The sequence below is a fragment of the Phyllostomus hastatus genome, unplaced genomic scaffold (genome assembly GCF_019186645.2).
Source record: "Phyllostomus hastatus isolate PE091 unplaced genomic scaffold, TTU_PhHast_1.1 phas_contig_210, whole genome shotgun sequence".
Taxonomy (NCBI): domain Eukaryota; kingdom Metazoa; phylum Chordata; class Mammalia; order Chiroptera; family Phyllostomidae; genus Phyllostomus; species Phyllostomus hastatus.
This window is the reverse complement of record NW_025333737.1, coordinates 27,443,795-27,463,968: the sequence shown is the minus strand read 5'-3', so window position 1 is coordinate 27,463,968 and position 20,174 is coordinate 27,443,795. Positions and strand designations below refer to the sequence as shown.

General features: G+C 46.2%; 1 protein-coding gene across 1 annotated transcript in view; it reads right to left on the bottom strand.

The window, feature by feature from the left end:
• SKAP1 (src kinase associated phosphoprotein 1) overlaps positions 1 to 20,174 on the bottom strand; it is a 265,183-nt gene that overhangs the window by 32,110 nt on the left and 212,899 nt on the right. Inside the window, exons 5-9 of the mRNA XM_045836790.1 lie at positions 15,703 to 15,780; positions 14,765 to 14,848; positions 11,698 to 11,822; positions 9,116 to 9,179; positions 6,786 to 6,980 (exon numbers count right to left, since the gene is read on the bottom strand). Coding sequence (XP_045692746.1) covers positions 6,786 to 6,980; positions 9,116 to 9,179; positions 11,698 to 11,822; positions 14,765 to 14,848; positions 15,703 to 15,780 — 546 coding nt within the window. The remainder of the gene's footprint in view (positions 1 to 6,785; positions 6,981 to 9,115; positions 9,180 to 11,697; positions 11,823 to 14,764; positions 14,849 to 15,702; positions 15,781 to 20,174) is intronic.

The following is a 20,174-nucleotide window of genomic DNA, read 5'->3' as shown; positions in this document are numbered from 1 at the left end:
TGAAAATGGCTCTTAAGAGTTGGTACGTCCTCTGTTTTAGAGATGCCCAGTGATTTGGACGGAGCGCGGCTCCTTTGCTGATACGGAGCAGCTCAGTCCCGAAGCCCAGCAATCTGCTGTGCTCCGGCACTTTCGCAGAGAACCTCTGCCGTCTGTGCGCGGATGTCTCTTCCTCCCAATTCTAATCAATGTAAATTGGGTCAGATCTCCGCTGTGAATTACAAATTGGATCCGAAGTTGGAGGGTCACCGTGCCTGCTGCTCCACCTCCTTCCCACCGCCATTAGATGGGAAGCTGCACCGAAGATCTTTTCTAAATAAATCAGACTTTATTGTAAAACTCGGCCACTGACGAGACATAACCTCATTAGCATTGATTTTAAAATAAATTATTGAAAGTGGCTTGCCTGCTCTTTGCATTTGTAAAATAGGAGAACGTAAATGTATTTGCAATGATAAAAATGAAAACTAAAACTTGGTTCCTTTATCCTTTCAGGCAACAGCGCTTAAACCAGTCATGACACAAAAGTGGAAAAAATAAACATTTGTTTGTGGGGTTTAAGTCCGGACAGAACACTCTGATTTCCATTGCGCCTGTGGAGACACCTAGAAAGAAAGTGAAATGCTGGCCACAGATCTTATACATCATTCACCACCACTGCTATGCTCTACGGCGGTGGATGTGAATGGGGAAGCTCCCACCCCCAGGTCTGTTCTGTCTAACGTTGTCCTTCCCAGGTGGCCGGAAGTGGGCTCCAGTCAAGAAGCCCGCTGTTGATGTGAGAGGCTGGGTGCTGTGCCTCTGCTGTGCTTGGAAGAGTGAGGATGGGGGCCCCACCCCAGAGCGAAGGGAAGTGCCCTCCACAGCGGGGGGTGAATGGCACAGCTCTCAGCATGTTCCCAGCGTTGGATGGCACCATGTAAACAGAGGCATACAGTTCATCCTGCATCCTTCAATGAAACCACACTGGTACGTTTCAAACTCGAAAGCCAAGAAAACCGATTATATGGCAACAGAAAAAAAAAGTCTCATTGCTCACAGAAGAGGGCGTGTTAATCAGCCAGATTTTGAATTTTATTCATCTGTAGCGTGAGGCTTTGGTTTTAAAGAGATTATTTTGAAAGATATTTTTTTTTTAGTCTAAAAGCTTATTGTACTTCTTTAGAAGAATATTATTAGGCATCTTAGCATTACATCTACTGAAATACATCTTCATTTAAGAGAGAATTAAAATTTATGTGCTAGCTCAACTTTAAACAGTAATAGATTATAATGGTCCTTGCTCCTAACAGGGCATATGGGACCCCAACCTTACACAGGTTTTAAACAAATTAACCTCCAAAGATTATTGTCCACTTATTACATTAAATGCTCTGCTTGATTCCCAAATATCTTGACTCAACTGGGAAAACAGTTGAGGAAGATTCTGTTAACTGTGCGAACATGTAAGAGAAGCATGAGGCATCACAAATGAGCACTAGCATCCGGAGAGTTGATTTCAATCAACACTCTTGGCACAGTGTCAAGGACGCTAATGAGAGGCTGAAAGGAACAGGACACTGACTCCACTTCGGGGGCGCAGAGAGGAGCCAGCTTCCCATGACACCTGGCTCCTTTCTGAAGTGCTGCTCTGACATGGGCCGAGCCAATGCAGGGAGAATAACATGAAAAAATGACTAGATCAGAAAGAGGGAGATCACTTGCCCCGTGCAAAGCAAAGTGACAGAAGCTTAAAAAATGCCAACTGTATCAATGTGCAAGCAGATGTCAAGGTGCTCTGGTGACAGATGCAGCAGAAATACAGACTCGAAGTGCAGAGGGAACGTGCAGAAAAGCAGAACTGGAAACCACTCCACAGCATGCACATCTACCTTATAAATCTGCGGGTGCCGTAGCACGTCTTTAGACAACACGGAAAATATGAGCAAGATGCTAATAACGCATTTAATTCTCTGGTGTGTAGTTGGTAATCTCAACCGCTACCTTAAAATATTTGCATTCTATCTCTGTGGTATGGTCTTGATGTACAAGATATTAAACTCAATTGCTGCTAACTGCAATACTTGGAATGCACTGAACTTAATTTCACAAATAATAGTTGAGTGCCTACTAATTGGAGGGAGAAAGACCTGAATACAAATCCCCGCGGTAAAGGCTAAAACAGAACTCAATTCCAGTTGAGTCACTGAGGAGACACATTTGAGCACAATGTGTAGGATTTCATCAGCTGAGATCAGCGGGGGGGTGTTCCAGCCAGAACAAAACAGCATGAATCTGGCTTTGGTGCTGACCAAACACGGTGTGGCTAGGACCCAGCGTGCTTGGGAGTGACCGGGAAAAGGCCAGGGCGCTCAGAGGGAGCTTGATGGTGGCCCCGACTCCTCTTTGATGTCCCCCCTGCCCCCTACGCAGTGCTGCTTTTCTATGAAATTGAAATTTGCTTTCTTCATAATCTTTGTATTTTGGGTGTCTGCTTTTTCTTCCCTTAGACCTCCTATGATCGCTGTTTCCTCTCCCTGTGAGTCTGGACAATTCTACACGGGAAAATAATTCCACAGAATGCTTGTTCCCATTAGAGTCAAATTAAAAACAAACAAACAAACAAATCCAGTTATATGCTTTATTCTAAAGCAATCTGGTTTCTGGGTCTCTAATAACCCTCGGTGGCAGTGCGGGCAGCGTTGGAATGTGCACAGAAATTCCCAGGAAGGGCTCTTTGTCTCTCTTTCTGTTTGCTCTCCCGAAGTCTCTCTAGGGGACAGAGCCGGATTCTATTGCCACTGCAGCCGCGGCAGGGCCCTGGTTACAGCTCTTCAACGGCCTCAGGCGCCTTGCTGGATTCCGGCCTCGAGGCCACAGAGAGAAACCTGATAAAAGTTGTCCTTTTATGGAATCTCGAATCGTGAAACTGGGCCTGTGCTAGCCTGTAAAATGATTTTTTGGGAGGGGCGAGAGAGGGCTGAGGAAAAGCCTGCCATTTTCCACATATTGCTTTAGCATTTCTGCGTGGTAGTTCCCTGCAGTTTAATCTATTGCAAATGAGATCTTAAAAATCAAGGGCCCCCATATGCTCAGCGAGGATGTTCAGAAATCCCTCTGGATGCCAACCTTGAAACCACATGATCCAGGATGAACATTTCTGTGGTCTTGGCTGCAAACCTCGAGTGTTCTGCTTTTCTCTCATGGGAAGGAGGACGCTCGCCACGTAGCAAATGCTAATTATCCTGTGATGAATGCGATGTAGTGCATTTAATTTGATGACCCGTACATTATTTTGATTAGGAAAAAGTATTTTTGCATTGACTTGTTCTGTGTTACAGGCACTTCTCTTTCTGCTGGGAGGCCCACTGAGGGAGATGTCACCCACGAGGTGACATCGTGGCACAGAGACCACGAGGTGTGTATGAGCCCCATGGCCAAGAGGAGGGAGGCAGAACCATCAACGCTAAAGCGTCTCTACAACGCGCAGTGACCTATGATAATGACACAAATGTTAGGGGCCCAAGTCGCTCGACTCTTGGTGGGCGCGCAATGGTAGCACAACCCAACGTCGCTGTCGCTGTCCCTCTACCTGGCACCTGTCCTCCCCGTAAAAATGGGCCTGAGCAGAAGGTGTGCTCCGCATTCCATCTGCTCAGAATGTTCAATTTCACCTGCTTCATCCTTAGAGCTTGGAAACGTCCAGCTGAATTTCCAGCTGGATTGTCTCAGGCCTGGCTGGTGGAGGCGGGAAACCAGCCATCACCCGACTCTTCAAGGGAGTGACACTTCCTGTTCAAGCGCCGCTGCACTAGCGACAGCCCGCGTTTGTGGAGTGCTCCCTGCATGCTGGGGCTGCGCTCTCAGAGCTTTACACGCGTCGGTTCTAGATTTCCCACAGCACCCCTCTCTCACAGCTACTACTGTTACCCCCGGTTCACGGATGGGAAAGTCACGCGGAGACAGGGCAGACGACTTGCGCAAAGCTTCACAGCTAGCAGATGGCAGAGCAGGTCCATCCTGACTCGGGGCCAGGACTCGTACCTGTGGTACCTGTGATACCACACTGTCTCTGGCGGGCCGCTGCTCGGCAGGTGGTCTTGCGAGATGGGGGCAGAGGGGAGACAGCGTCCAGCGCCTCGCATTCCCTCCCAGGCCCCCCAGGACTGGTGGTGTGGCACATGCCGAACTGACAGCAATCTCAGAAGCGACAGTCTGAGCGGAGTGGGCGGGAAGCTGGGCGATGGGGACTTGTGGCTGAAATACTCCTACCACCATGAGATGCCAATATGTTCTCACCTCCAGTGCTAACGCTAAAACCTGTGATGGATAGAAGGAGGCTTTTGGGGGAAAACCCGTTAGCTGGGTACAGCACTGTCCTTTGGAAGCTTATAAGCAAGTTAGCTGCCTGGAGAAAGAGACCCCGGCTCTCTCACAGTGGGGCCTTCCTCACTCCTGAGGGACAGCTGTGAGCACAGGCTCAGTGGCTTTCCTTGAGGAAGCACACCAGTCTCCATGCCCTTGGAGGCCACTCCAGCGACTCTGGGGGGAAGGCCCTGGGGGTCTGGACAGTGCCACAATGGCCAAGGGTAAGAGTGTCAAGGGCAGGGGAAGGATGACACTTAAGAAGTCAATCATACACTAAGTGATCCACCTGAGTTAAGGTGACGATCCAAAACTCATCTTATTTTTAAAAGATTATCTATCTATTTATTTATTTGAGAGAGGGGAAGGGAAGAGAAAGAGAGGGAGAGAAACACTGGTGTGTGATGGGTTGCCTCTCACAGGCTCCCAACTGGGGACCTGGACGCAACCCAGGCACGTGCCCTGACTGGGACCAGGTGATCTTTCCAGTTTGCAGGCTGGTGCTCCAGCCACTCTGCCACACCAGCCAGGGCAAAACTCCTCTTATTTTTTAACGCTTCTGTCCCTTTCCTCTCCTTTGCTCCACTTCTCTGAGCATCCGGTCCCTCCCCGCTGGGTCCCTTGGGAACTAGACACGCTGCAGGAAAAGGTCCGTGTTGGCTCCGGGGCGGGGAGGCTGAGCGACTCAGGGAGGTTTTCCCAGCGCACTCTTCCCCCGCTGTAACCCAAAGCCGAGGGTCACCCGGATATTTCCCCAAGCCTGAGCAGGAGTGAGCGAGAGTGCGAGCTCACCGGGAAGGTGCTGGCCAAGCTGGGGCGCGCATCTCCTTTTAGGGAGCGTTGTGAATTAGATCCGTTTCTGCACCCTGCTGTTGCAATGGAGCAGACTGTGAAAGGGAAGATTCTCAGAGGAGCTGTGTTTTAATGTAGCAATTTGATTCAATTTTCCACTCTATAAAATTACCCATCACTGCTCGTTGCTTTCTAACAGACACCTTCACTCTTAATTTAACAATCCTATCGAATTCTGCCAGGGAAATTGGAAAAATTTATCACCTGTGAAATTTTATTTTCCTTTGGTTGTATCTGTTTTTGTAAAACTTCATTAACGACGATGACTTGCTGAGGAAATTATCATTTTTTTTTTAACTTCAAACACAAGAAATGGCTCGACCTCAACCAAGATATCATTTGCATAATAAAACACAACAGAAAGGCTGGGGAAGTTGGGACTGGCAGAGGCTGGAAGTGCTAGGAGAAGAAGCAGGCTCTGCTTGGTGGGTGGTGCGTGGTGGGTGGTGGGCGGTGGGTGGTGGGCGGTGGGCAATGGGTGGGTGGCTGAGGTCCCAGCAAGGAGAAAATGTGTGGCCACAGCCCTGACCCTTGACTCTGGAAGCAATGCTGTGTCTCTTCAGCCCCAGGGAAGAGACACATGCAGGGTTGGTGGGGTGGGGCCCTCTTCTTAGGAAGCCCTGAAATACACGTTGTTTACTCAGGGCGCTGCTTAGCAACCAGCCCTGTGTTCAGGAGCTGCAGTGTTAGATTCACCTTAGCTCCCAAGTTTATCTGGGATGGAAGTTTAAATTGCTATAAATTTAGGCTTAACTTGAATTTCTCAGCAGAGCACTGAACTCCTGGCAAATTTCCACAGGAGCCATCTTTCTGAATGGACTTGAAGATTCAGCGTTCCCGCGGTCTAACTACCTCACAATTAAAAGGCGCAGGCTTCGGTTTTCTACAGTCTGACCCCCACTGTGCGCTGCGCTGCTCAACAGCTGCTGCTCTCCCCGCAAGAGGTGGCTCCGTGGAAGCAGTGATGACTGTACGTTTTTTTGAGATGCCGGTTATCATGCCGTTGGAACAGAAGAAATACGTGCAGTAGACCTGCTGTGATGGTGGGCGAAGGAAACACGTGAGGGGGGTTCGTAAGAGACGCAGTGTGATGCACGGTCTACCTGAACTAGGGAATAATGAGCTGTGCTCCACCAGGGTTTCCCTGGGTTACAGAAAAGGTTTGTCAGCATTTGTTCCTTCAGACTTTTAATATAATAGCCATAATTTTGGGGGCAACTTTCTGTTATTCTCACAATGACCCAGAAAAGAAGTTGAAACTGGAGTTTTGAGGATTCACACCCAAACTCACAGGAAATCAATGAAAACCAACTTAAGCATTCTTAACTCTTTCACCTTGTTGACATAGTTACTACATTCCTTCACACTCGCACAGACGTGCGGACGAAAGACCCTTCCTGAGTAGTTCACTTTCCTCCCAGGGCAAGGGAGAACTTCTGATCACAGAGGTTCCGTTGAAGTTTCCTTCCCTACATGCTCTCCTCGAGAGAGCTGGCTTCCTCTGAGTTATATTTTCAGAGTTATATTCTTCTAGCAGGTTAAGAGTTTCTAAAACAGGAGAAAGGTAATCAGAAGATGAAGTTTCTCACCTGGTAAGACTTCATAAATATCTTCTTCTTCTTTCTCCTCTGAGGCCTGCTTTAGCCCCATGCTCCCGGGCAAGGTAATGGGTCTGCGCTGGGAACCAGAATGTTGGGAGTCAAGATCATCGATATCGTCGTACATCTCCTCCTCTTCTTCCTCCTCTTCTTCCTCTTCATATGGAATGGTTAAGGAACTCAGATCTGCCAAGGTCGAGATGAGAATGAATCAAGATAGGGAGGACAGGAAGGGAATAAGGCCGGGAAGAAAAGAGGGAGAAGGAGGAGGGGGGGGATGAGAATAAAACATGTCAGGAAGAAATGAAACACTGGGTTAAGTGCTATTATTTCTAATGTGGGCCTCGGTGGCAGGAAATCTACAGAAAAGGCCAGGCCGGCACTGCATCAGGTTTAAACCATCAACATAAATCCTTCCTTGCAATAAAACTTGATCAGGATGAAGCAGTTCTGAAAAGTATGGGTGTGCGAATGAGCGCACGAGGTGAAGGGAAGAAAAGAGGCCAGAGGAGGAAAGGCCAGCGTGCCACGCACCACTCGCCAAGTAGAAAACTGGAGGGGTGAGTGATGGCCGGTGCCTCCCTGGGGCGCACGGAGCTGTGGGGACGGCGGTGGCTTCTGCAGGGGGTCTGAGCTGTCGGAAGCTCATCTCTCCCGTGATCTCACGGCCGAATTTCAGACAAGTTGTCTTGTAAACAGAAAAAGGGGCAATCGTGGAAGAGGAAGAGATAGCGCGAGGGATGGGAAAAATATAACAGCAATACGAGACCGAGTGGAATGGCTTAGCGAGGTGGTTACCATGTCCTTTTTCAACTGTACGGTCTGGCTGACCTTAAAGTGGGTCACCGCCTAGAGGATGTGGCGACATTGCAGCGCCGGGGAGCCCAGGGCAGGGGAGGGAGATTGGTTTTTTATTTTAGTGGGGAGCTGGGAAGGCTCGCTCTCCGATGTGCAGTACGGAGCGCTCCTGGAACCCCCACCGAGGGCCCCGTGCGGGACGGGCGGGCGCAGTCAGGGTGCCCTGGGGAAGGCCGGGACGCAGAGACATCCGGCGTTCATTGCGGAACACAATCTAACCGTTGGGCTTGATTAGGCTTTTAATAAAGATTTCGCAACAATTTTCATCTGAATTCTGGTGCCACCTCATATGAGGAAAGGATCAAAGACACATTTGTGGCTTAAACCATATGTTATTATTCTGCGGGTTTTAAAATAAAATGGAATGAATAATTTCTTCAATGCGGAATTCTGAAAGTACCACAGGGTACAGCTCAATAAAGCTGCTTTGAGTTTTATTGAGGTTTACACACTTAGGGGTATATTACACGCATAAATCTGAGGCACCTAGATGAGAGTGTACCCTGTAGTCCCGCCGTCAATGTTCATGTTTGCCTAGTTCCACTCTATTATACGTGGCGCTCTTGGTGGAAGCGATAGTTTGTTTTTGTGAGAGCAAAGGCATAAACTGAGTAAAATAGGCAATTCTTGTAATTAAAGCTCGGGTGCTCCTTCCTTTTTATCCACAGTAAAATCTTGGAGCAGAATGAAAAACAGAGAGGCAAAGGCTTGGTGGTTTGAGGTGGATGTGCTCCCCCCACCTCCCCCCCCATCGTGGGCCATGCACGGAGTTGGAAGTTCTGTCTTTCTGCAGAGGCAGGGTCCCGCCATGATCTGTACTGTCGCGAGGGTCATCGGATGCCAAGCGACAGACACAAGGTTGGCTACTTCCACCTGCCAGGCCACACCCAGACAAGGCTTCCTGGGCCACGGCCACTGCTGTGCCTGCAGGCTGGCCAGCAGAGGGTACTCTAAGAGCAGTCATTCAACATCTCCAGGCAGGACTCTCCCCATCCTAAGGCAAGGAACGTTTTGTTGTGGGTTGGGGACAGCAGTTTGTTTTTAATGGCCAATGTTGTTGAAGGCCACCTGGATGAGTTTAGATTTCTAAGACCAAAACGGCAACTGGAGGACTTAAGTTTGATATCACAAATTTCCTTTCCGGAATATAAGGGCTTAGTAGACAGTAACTTGACCTGAGCTGGTTTTCAGAATCTCCTTTTCTAGTGATTATGAATATTCCAGACTTGCCCGTAGGTAGGTGGACGCACTGGAATGACATCAGTGGTCATCTCCAGGTTGACGGTTTCTTTACCTTCCGATTTACACGTGGCACTATTTGTTGTTATAACATAAGGAGTGTGGTAGGGAGGGGAGAAGGGGGCAGGAGAAAAACACACATTCAGACATGTGGATTATATTTATGCCATGTAACTTCAACAGCAAATCCACTCAAGTATTGTTTCTTTAATAATGACACTTACCCTTTAATAAGAAACTTATTTGATCCACCCAGTCTCTGGCTTCAGCGGGATTAATAGCTGTAAACTAGAGAAAAATTAATGAATTAATTTTTCATCTTCACTAACATTTCCATGAATCCTACTGGGAGGTTCAAGGGAGGCAACTTGTGAGTTAAGTTTCAGAGTCACGTTGAAAGCTCAGGATTCTCTTCCTGCTTAACATTTTGAAAAAAGGCCAAAATATTCAAAGTGATCTCTCCCTTTGGCAATTTTGTATACCCAACGTTGGCAGCTATTTGAGTTCAGAATTCATGTCCGTGTGCATTCATTTGATTATCCATTCATTCATCGTCAGACATGTCTTTCATAAGAGGCTAAGAAAAGAAAGCAACCACAACCCCTAACCTCAAGGAATAATGCATCTGTTATGGAGACAACACACACACTGGAAGTGGGAACACTGCAAAGCAGGTGCATTTGATGACAGCTGAATGCTGAGAGAGGATCAGGAGCACTTGCCACCTGGAGTAAGCAGGGAAGCTTGCGGAAGTAATACTGCTCTGGCTGCATTTTTTATGCATGTATTGATTTTGAGATGGGTGGGTGGGGGTGGGGGGGGGGAGAGAGAGAGAGAGAGAGAGAGAGAGAGAGAGAGAGACCCATTGTTCCACTTATTTATGCATTCATTGATTCATTCAAGAAGCATCTTGTATGTGCCCGGGCTGGGGATCGAACCCACAACCTTAGAGTATCGGGATGATGCTCCAGGCAGCCGAACTACCTGGCTAGGGCTGTTCTGGTTGGATTTTAAAAAGAGTTATTGGGAGCTGGTGGAGGAAACTGGACAGTTTAGGGAGCGAGAACCATGTGCAAAGTATTAGGAATGAGACCGTCATGTACGGGGAAGGGAGGCAGATCAGCTTGATTGGAGAACAACTACCGATGAAGCTGGAGGGTTGAGGGTCAGAGGAGAAGCGATGAAACCGGGAGTGCGGGCTCACGGTGCAGGCAATAGGAAGCCACTGTCTATCGTAGCAAAAGGAGCGGGGGGCTCAGTAGTTCTGGGCAGGAGAGGCTGGAATAGGGAGGAACTGGAGACTGAAGACCAACCAGAAGGCTATTTAACTAATCCTCTGGGTGAAGCGATGAGGACCTAGCTGTCGTGATGGCTGTGGAGATAATAAGAAGGGAAAGATCCAAAGGGGATTGCAGGGGAAGAGTCCACGGACCATGATAATGGCCTGGATTCAACGGGCCAAAGAGAAGAGGAAGTAAACAAACTCTACATTCTGATGCACAAAGCAGGCCAGTCAGGCATCAGCTCTTAGTGATTTTTTAATTTTAAACGAATCAACGAGAAATGACTGCTCCTGAAAACCATTTTTATTACCTGGCCATTAGGGTAAGACAAAGGTGTGTGCTGTATTAGAAACCTATATTCCTACTTAATACTTATTAATAGACATTGTCATTCTCGATTTCTTAAAAACACATTTCTATAAAAAATGTCTAGGGACATGGATTTAGACTTGTCACATACATTTTTGCCTGGATGATGCACCATCAGAATGGAATACTAAAAATAACTTAGATACATACCCAGTGCATACATCTATAGAATAATTTAAATTAAAAAATTAACATTATATAATGAAGACCTAGGACATTTAACAAAATAAGGGTTAAAATATTGTGGAAACATACAAGGATGAACGTGGAGAAAACCTCGGAGTCGAAGGGTTACATAAGTGGTTAATAGTAACCTTAGCATAGTTTTTCCCTTTTTCACCAGCTAGCTAAAGGTTTTCTAAATTGTCTCAGTAAAATTTTGATGAGATACAAATTACCAATGAGCAGGAAATAATATGTATACACACACACACAAATATATTTTTGGTGAAAATCACTATATTCTCATAGCTGGATTTTTTTTATTGCTTTGATTTTGTAATAGGTAATAAATACATTGCGTGTTGTATTTTATATTATATCAAAATTATTACAAATGAATACAGGGAGGAATAACTCTTCCTCACTCCACCCCCCAGGTCCGTTCCCTCCGTTATTGCTACTACTATTCAGTCATCAGTGTCACCACTATCTTAGAAATCCTTCCAGAGATATGTGGTGCATCCACACACGGGAAGATTATTTTGGATAGCAAAATGAATATGGGAAAATAAATTAGTTTTCACTCGACAGTCAGATTTTTCTTGTTCTGGATTTCAGGGAAAGAAGTGAAGATAGTCCGTTGAAAAATAGAAAGGGAATTAAAGCTGTGAAAGGAGAGGCTGTGAATGAGGAATTGGATTGCGGGCTGCACTGGACCGGCCTCTCGGCTCTGGAGTGAGTGAGACCAGGAGCGGGAGGGATGAGGAGACGGAAGCCCAGCAGAGGCAGCAGCTAGGATGCGACTGGCAACGGGCAGGAGAAGGGAGGGCACAACACAGTGAAGGGGAGGACATGTCGAGAAATAAGATCTTGGTGGAAGATGAGCAGGTGTCAGAGAAAGGATGGAACCCGGCACAGCAGCCACACTCGCATGCAACGCGGAGGGACACGGCAGTGCCAGTGAGGACCGCCATCTCCTCGGGTCATCCTACCTCATAGCTGCGTCTATCCTGGGAGGTCAGTTCAAAGCAGGATTCTTTCTTGGAATCTTTCCGCAGGTAGGGGGCCATCCGGATGCTGTAGCCCTTAATGGGAAAGGTCCCTTTGGGCTGCTTGCCTGCAAGACAGGAAAGCTCCCTGCATCCCCTGAGAGACACAACTGCCAAGGGAAGACGTCTTCTCTGGTGTGTAAAATAAAAGCACGGGAACAGCTGTCACGTCCCTGAGGACCCACAACAGTCAAGGAAGGGTTATTAGGGAAGCTTAAGAAGAGGCTACCGCGACAGCAAGGCAGATATCACTGCCAAGCTAGGGAAATGCTACATGGAAGGTTATTTTGCCAAAAGAGTACAACGGAGACAGAGAATTTATTAGAATGTTAAGATATCTATAATAACAGAAAGAAGGAGTTATTACAGCAGGGAGAGCGTGGCTGTAAACGTGAGGCCCTTGAAGGCTGTTACAGAAATGAAACATGATTATCGGGTCCAGCAGAGCTCGCATTGGAGGGGAGGGCAGCAGCACAGGGGCGTTAGGAGTTCCCAGGACCACCTGCTATGCCCTCGGCAGCACTGGGGCTAGACCATTCTCCCCCTCCTGCCTGCTGGTCAGTAGCAACGAATGCTGGAGGGAGAATAACTAAAACTCAGTACTTTACCCTCTTTCCAAGAGGTCAGATTGGGAAGTAGCAGAGCACGGTTGAGCATCACTAGCTGATGAGGAAGGAGATAAAAGGCAAAGGACCCTAAGTGAGAGAAAGGAGATAGTACTCCTCCTGGCACTCCTTTAAAAACAATATGAGAAGTAGGCAAAGAAGAGGTGGTTGCCAAGGATTCTGGGTCCTCATGGTGTGGTTGGGGCAGAACGTGTAGAGGGCAGGCACCACGGCGTTTGGCCGATGCTTTGCGTCCTGGATCGCAGAATGAATTGCTTACTAAGTGAATTTTGCTAATGATGATGGTGAGGATGGCAGTGGTCTGACAAAAGTTAAAAGAGAAGAAAAAAAGATTCTGTCCTTACCTGGTTGAGCTAAAAGAAATACACAAACATTCTGTACTCACTAAGAAAACGTCTGGGGCACAATAAGAAGTAACTGGCGAGGAGGGAGCCATGCAACGGTGCTTTTTGACACCGGAATCTTTTTTGTTAAAGTATCTCGCCTTGTTCTAAGTGGCCACTGAAATGTTTTGTTGTTTCTTTGGTCACCAGATTTTATTTTACCCTGACAGCAAAATGGTCAATAAAAGCCTCCTAGTCTCCTGCTCCTGTTCTCTCTCACCTTGAGTGCAAAGGATTCTGAATAAACGGACACGACACATTATTTTCTGTCCAGATATGCCAACCACCTACTCAAATGCAAGGGAAATGATGACCATTTTTACGAAGACATAAATGTTATATTAGTTCGAAGGTTTAAAATAAGAAAATCACAGCTGGCTGGCTGGTATGCCTGGAATTCAGGGGAGAAATTGTGGTTACCGGGTTTGGAAGAGGGCTGAGGTTGGGTAGGGAAATCGTTACTCAGTTTTGGAGCTAAGCTGCTACATTTCCAGGTAGGGCTCCACCCTTTACCCCTAGGTGGGGAAGACTGAGGAATCCAAGATGGCGAACCCAAGGTGAAGGTCAGTGATGCTTGCTATAGGCAGACAGGCAGGGTGGGGCAACTGTCTCAAAGCCCACAGGCAAATCTTAGGGATTCCAAGTCCTTTAAGGTAGCAGTCTTTTCTGCTACCTTAGTGTCAAAGATGCATAAAGTGCAAATCTCTTAGACTGGATATCCAGGCATTGGGGGTGGAAAAAATCTGGGAAAGAAGGGAGACAGGAGAAACAGAAAATGATCGGAGGGAAAGAAGGAATTTACTGGCCTCTGTACCAAGACAGTGGAACACAAGGAAATCCACCCCCGCCCCAACAAGAATTGATGTTTTACTTTGCTTTATCCCCGCTTTGTTTGAGGCAGTCTGACTCTGTAAGAGGATATCCTATTTGAAAGTTTGCATTCACCTACAGCACAGGTGGAAAACGCAAGGCCCCTGGGCTGAATCCAACCCTCCACCTTGTTCTATCTGGCCAGCACCTTGTTTCTATCTGGCAGTGGTGCTGAGCTCCTTGCCCCTAATTAAGAAGTAGTTACATGTATACAGTCCTCAAATTACATTCGGCCCTTTGAAGGCAACCGCGAGGCTGATGTGGCCCCCGGTGAACATGAGTTCGACACCCCTGACCTGCAGTGATCATTTGTACCTTGTGCTTCAACTTGGGCTTATATCTTCTATTCCTTCTCATGAGTTAGGCAACTGTGTGAAGCATGGGTGGGGCATCTTCTAGTGGTAACTCGTGAGGGTCATGTTTGACTGAGTCAGTGGTGGCTGATTAAGAAACTGCTTCTGGCCTGAGTCGACACTTTGCTGGGGCTGCCAGCTGGCTGATGGCTGTCCCCTGAGCACAGCGACTCTTTGGGCCTCCACACTCCTCGGCTCTAGGGATGAACACTGGACTGCGTCCCAGGTGTCAGCCGGATAAAGCTTGGAGCGTGCTCTTAGAGAGTCCGGACTTGAGAGTTCTTTTTCTGGGCCATTGGTAAGCTCTTTAAATCTTTCTCAGAGTTCATTTAGTTTCCATTTTTAACTATATTATTAAGAGTTCAAGGTTCTTTTGGAAAAAAGAATGCCAAAGTGTTCAACCTTGATAATGCTGTTATTAATCATAATAAAAGATAAGCCTTAGATATGCTGACCACAATATCCTAGTGTTTAAGGGGAGATAAATCCTATTTTTATTTATTTATTTAAAGTATATTTTATTGATTATGCTATTACAGTTGTCCCATTTTTTCCCTCCCCTTTGCTCCCCTCTGCCCAGGGGAGATAACTTCTAAATTGGCATCTGAGTGTTGGGTGATAGGCGAGGTATCATTTACCCAGGCCTACTTCTTTCCCCGAGCAGGTCTCTTTGTGGGTGTTAGTTAAGGACTGCTATCATGAGATCTAAGTGCTTGAGAATTTACGAAGTGTTTGTATCCAGGAGTGAGGCGCTGCTGTGCAAATGAAGAACACTTACTTTTCTCATTAGCATAGTAGTAGAAGAGGCCTCTGCTGACAACACACCATCTCTTCTGCCACTCCGATCCAAAGAAACTATGATCTAAACGGAACAGCAGTCAGGGGCATAAATTCAGGTAAGCACAGCCGCCGAAGAGTCCGTAAAACCCAACAGCACAGTCCAGTGTGTTATTGTTTTATTTCCCAGGTTAATGGGCTGTGAAACCCTCCCGTTCACTCCCACAGGTTATCCCGTATTGACTCGGGGGCCCAGAGGACTGGCTCAGTGAAAGGTCCAGGTTCTAAACAGGGTCTGCCTGCTCTGACCCCTCACGGCTGTCTATCTTCTTTTATGTCAGCTTCAAATCTCATCTTGTACTTTTCAAATTCGTCATGATGTTGTGTGTTGCCTTTTAGCAAATCAAAATGACGCTGTAGGCCACAGGCACGAGAAAGGCTTCCTTTGTACGAGGCCCACGTGTCTGACGAGTGTTAAACCCGGGACTCCGGCCCTCGTGGAGCCTGCGCTACTCAGATGAGAGCTGGCTTAAGATTTGCGCCCCTCTGGAATTTGAAAGTGGCCGCTTCACATGTGATACAAAAATTATACTCTTGGCCATATACTTTCACTCTTCATGGGAGCACACTGAGAGATGAGAATAAGAATATCACTCGTTCATTCATTCATTCATTCAACAAGCGCGTATTAAGCTTTTGTCCTGTCCCAGGTGAGCAGGGGAGGAGCAGACCCTGTCTGGCTGAAGCTCACAATCTGCTGAAGATTCTGAGCCGTCTCTCTTTAGCCCGCACACCAGACTTCTCTTCTTCCCTTCCTTTTGCCTTCCGCCTGCCTGGCCCAGCACTGGGCACAGAGCAGGCGCCTGCTACATTAGCCCTCTTTTTCCTCATTTCCCTTCCTTTCTGGAATGTTCTGACATTGATGGGTCTGATCAGTACCTTTACTTTTCTTCTCCAGGTATCCTTGCTTGATGACGTTGTCAAGCTCTTGAGCTCCTCTTATGATGTCTTCCATTCCTGAAAGGAACGACAGCAAAATGCTTTGTTGAAACTTGACAGAATTCTCATTTATTCAGGCTACTTTTTGATCATCTACATTAGTGAAGGGGTACAGAAGGGCAATTGCTTAAACACAGCACAAAATAAAACAACTTCTAGATGATTGCGGGGAAAAGCACATCTTCTTTCTTCCTAATTCTATCTAATGCTAAAATTGCTTAAAATGATCTAAATATACATTAGTTTTTACAAGGGGGGTGGGTAGCCTAAATAGGTATTGATTGGAAAGGAAATCAAGAGTTCGCTGTGGATATAAGCTCCAAATTGGATAACCTGCACTGAAATAATCAGAAGTCAAATGAACATAGACAAGCTTTACTGAGTGGCAGTGTTCACCACGGCCATAGTTACCTCAGGAGCCGTAAACACAAATACACTTTTTAAAAAACAAACAGCCACCTTCGTGAACATAAATTTTATTCTGTTCACACAAAGAAGGGCTCTGCAAGCTGAACTTGGCAATAACTGCCAAATCCTGGTTTTGTCAAAGTATGGGAAGAGGGCAAGAATGGTAGAAGCCTTTACAAAGAGAAGATACTGGAACCGACACCAGTCTTTAATTGCACACTGCTAACGTTCTTGGCTTTCAATGAGCCTCATGAGGTAGGAATTTATTGAGGAGTCCAGATCCTAGTCCATCTCCCACCACTGGAGTTTATATTTATTTTGCAGAAGGGAGGGGCAAAGGACAGAGACAAGGAGGAAGGAATTTACTCCTCAAAAAGTAAAGGGAAAAGCAACAAAAAATCCAAAAACTCTTAAAAATATAATTTTATATTTCTTTTTAAAAAATATATTTTGCATTTTCTTTTTTTAAAAGATTTTATTTATTTATTTTTAGAGAGGGAGATAGATAGAGAGAGAGAAACATCAATGTGCGGTTGCTGGAGGTCATGGCCTGCAACCCAGGCATGTGCCCTGACTAGGAATCGAACCTGCGACATTTTGGTTCGCAGCCCAAGCTCAATCCACTGAGCTATGCCAGCCAGGGCTATAATTTTATATTTCTTAGTCAGGAGAAATGAAGGGGGTGAGCTAGTATTATCTGTTGATTAGTCTGTTCTTAAAAAATTTAGAAACCAAACAAAATATACACCAAATTAAGGCACAATCTATGCCAGCAATTTTTAACCTTTTTCATCTCACGGTACACATAAACTAATTGCTAAAATTCTGAGGCACACCAAAAATATTTTTGTTTTGCTGATCTAACAAAAACTATGTATAACTCTGATCCATTTACACCAATGGCTATTGTGTTGGCCGTTGTCATTTTTTTATTTGACAATCTAAGGGAAAAGAGGTCAGTGCCCCTGACTAAACAGTCAGGTATTGCATGTTTTAAAGATTCTTGTAGCACACCGGTTGAAAAATCCCTGACCTATACAATATCTTGGGACTTCTGGATGGAATAACTTTTTTTTCAATTACACAATTATTTTTTGAGTATCTCCTACAATAACTAACTTTTACTCAGTGATGGCCACTTTGTTCAGTGCTTTACATACTTTTTATTGAAAAATAACATTTTAAGACAACGTAAAATGCAACTAAAATGACCTCTTGCTTCTAAGCTGTTCCAAGCTGAGTTTTAAATATGTGAATTAGAAGAGCTTTTCTTTTCTTTTTTCCCCCCACTGTGTCTGATAAAGAATCAGGCGATTCTTTATCCTATTGGTTCTTGTTGTCACTTTCCTTGTTCATGGGCTGATCCCCTTTCTGTGTGTTACAGTTAGCAGACCCCGTGGCTGCTGTGAATCCTCCTGGATGGGTCTCGGGAAGCACACATGAGAGTAACAGCAGCGAAGGAGAGTCTGTCTGCAATCCTGTCATCCTCCTACCCCTCTGAAAATTCTACTCTCTCTCTGAAAATGGTCTCTGAGAGAACAGAAACAAATCCCACTGCGGGTGGGCTGAGGACCCAGCAAGTCTGAGGAGGCCCTCTGGAGCAGAGCCCATCCTCTGCAGCGCTGTCAAAAAATTGCTCCCAGAGGCCGAAAAATTAAATGAAAAACACGGGAGATAAGAAAAACAGGCTCCCCTAAGCTTGAAGTTTCCATCTCTTCTTTCCACGTTTTTTTTTTTTTTGGTCATTTTCTCTATTTTTAAGGTCTTGTTATACTTAGGCACATAGCTACCTGTTAAAGATGCTGAGAGTCTGAACCGTAAGAGACACGTTAAACGTTCTATTAGAATTCAAACCTCCTTTTTTTAATGCAAATCTAAATGCCATTTTATGGAACATCTATAATTATGAAAATGGGAAGACATTGCCTCGTGCGCGGGGAGAGTCCGTGAGTATGAATATTACATTAATGTGCCCACACCAGCTCGCTGATCCTGCTGGCAGGAGCATAAAAAATGCTTGAGTGAAACTTTTATTTAGATGTTAAGACTCCAGGCCCCAGCGGGGTGACAGAGACAGTCCCTGGGAGTTGCCATCAGAGAGAGAGCTTGAATTGAATTACCCAGGGGGGAAGGAAGTAGTGATGAGCACTGCTTCGCTTATTTAATTTCATTTACTTTCAGTACATTATCAGCATGAGGCTTTTCTCTCCCTACCAACCGAAACCCAAGAATGCCACCACCAAGAAAACAAAGGCATAATGGGGTGGACATGCTTGAACTTCAAATCGCTAATTCTGGGAGACTGGAGACAGCACCATCTCCACCTTCTCTCCGCGGCGTCACCCTTGGTGTTCTAAAATTGGGCACGGAACGAGTTGCTGAATTTCCTTTCTTGGTCATTTACCAACAAGATTCTGAACAGTCACAGAGCTGGAAAATGGGGTATTATATACTCTGTGTTTTTGTAAGATGTGCTATGTGGCTTTCTTATTAGAGGAAGTCTGTCCTGATGAACTCTGCTGCCTGGTTTCTCTTGTGGGCAGTGGAAAAAAATGGGATTCGAGGTGCAGTTCGGAATGGCTATGGAAAACCCTCAGGAAATCAAATCAAATCGATCTCTGCTCTCGATTGCCTTCTCCGTGCGGGGCACCGCACAGTCACAGAATTGTTCTCCGTGTGAAGTGGGCTCCGGGCACAATCTCGGCGGCCCCGCGACCTATCAGAGGGATCTAGACGACCGAGGTGGGAAGCCACTGTGGCAATCACGCCATCTCCCTTTCCGGTGCCAGTTCGCGGTGCTGCTACCCGAGAACTGGCGACCCCGAGGACGCATGCGTCGGCCGGCCGCAGTCCCGGGCGCGGAGAGGGGAGGAGTCTCGTGTGCCTGAATTGACACCTACTGGCAAAGGGACAGACGTGCAGGGCCGCTTAGTGCAGAATAAAAGTATGTAAACACTTTGTGAGGAGAGAATAAGAATAGGAAGAGACACAATTACGACTTTAAAGCAAAACCACTTCTATTTAAGTATACTTAAACAAGAAATCAAGGCTTTTTGTCCACTACCTGAAAAAAGATGTCACCACCTTAATGAAAAAAAAAAAAAAAAAAAAAAGAAACGATTTAGGTTTATTGGGAATAAATGGCCTGCTTGGATAAACCTAAGGGTGTATCATGTTCTATCAGCACAAAACAGAGTTACGTTAGCGTCATAATCTCTCTCTACCACTGCGCTTAACTAAAACTGTCAGAACAGTCTCTATAAAGAAAAGATTCACTTAGTCGAAGGATGTGGGGCCATAAAGATAAGATCAACAGAGAAGTGTGTTACCCAGAAGTGATGGCCACCCAACTTTCATGGCAGATAAAGATAAAAGAAATTCTCAGACATCTCTCTTGCCTCATCCGAATTCCTTTAAACCCTGAATCCCACCCATCCCCAACTCAGCAATAAAAACGACAGAGTGGGATTCCATCTCTCCGTGCTAAACGTGACTTGTCAGTCAGCTATGCACAGCAACAGCAACGGGGACCTTTGGAGTGCGATACATTTCCGTGAGGCAGTCGATAAAAAAGACACGGGAGCTTATGTGAGTCACGGCCTATTTAATCAGCTGCGTTCTAGCCCACTGAGAAGAGAGAATTGGAGAAATCAGTTGGCAAAACCACAGCACAAGGCTAATAGCACAGGAGGCCACTGCGAAAAGGCCGCAGCGCCTGCAGGACAAACCAGGTGCCTGCGAACTTTCACTAGAGGTGGCTGGTTTGGTCTCTCGCTAACACAGGTTGAAGTGGAAATCAGTTCATCCTTTATAAAAACCTTTTCTTCAAGTCCCCACCTCCCATTGTGGACTTCTCCCATCCTCCCCTTTTCCTTTAATTCAAGTTCTTCTCCATTGTATGAAAAGGGGACCAAATCAAGTACACCCCCGCCTAGAGGCTGATAGCTACTAGGGGCGAATTTCAGGCAGGGGGAAGTTTACCAGGTGCCTTCCTTAAAGCATGC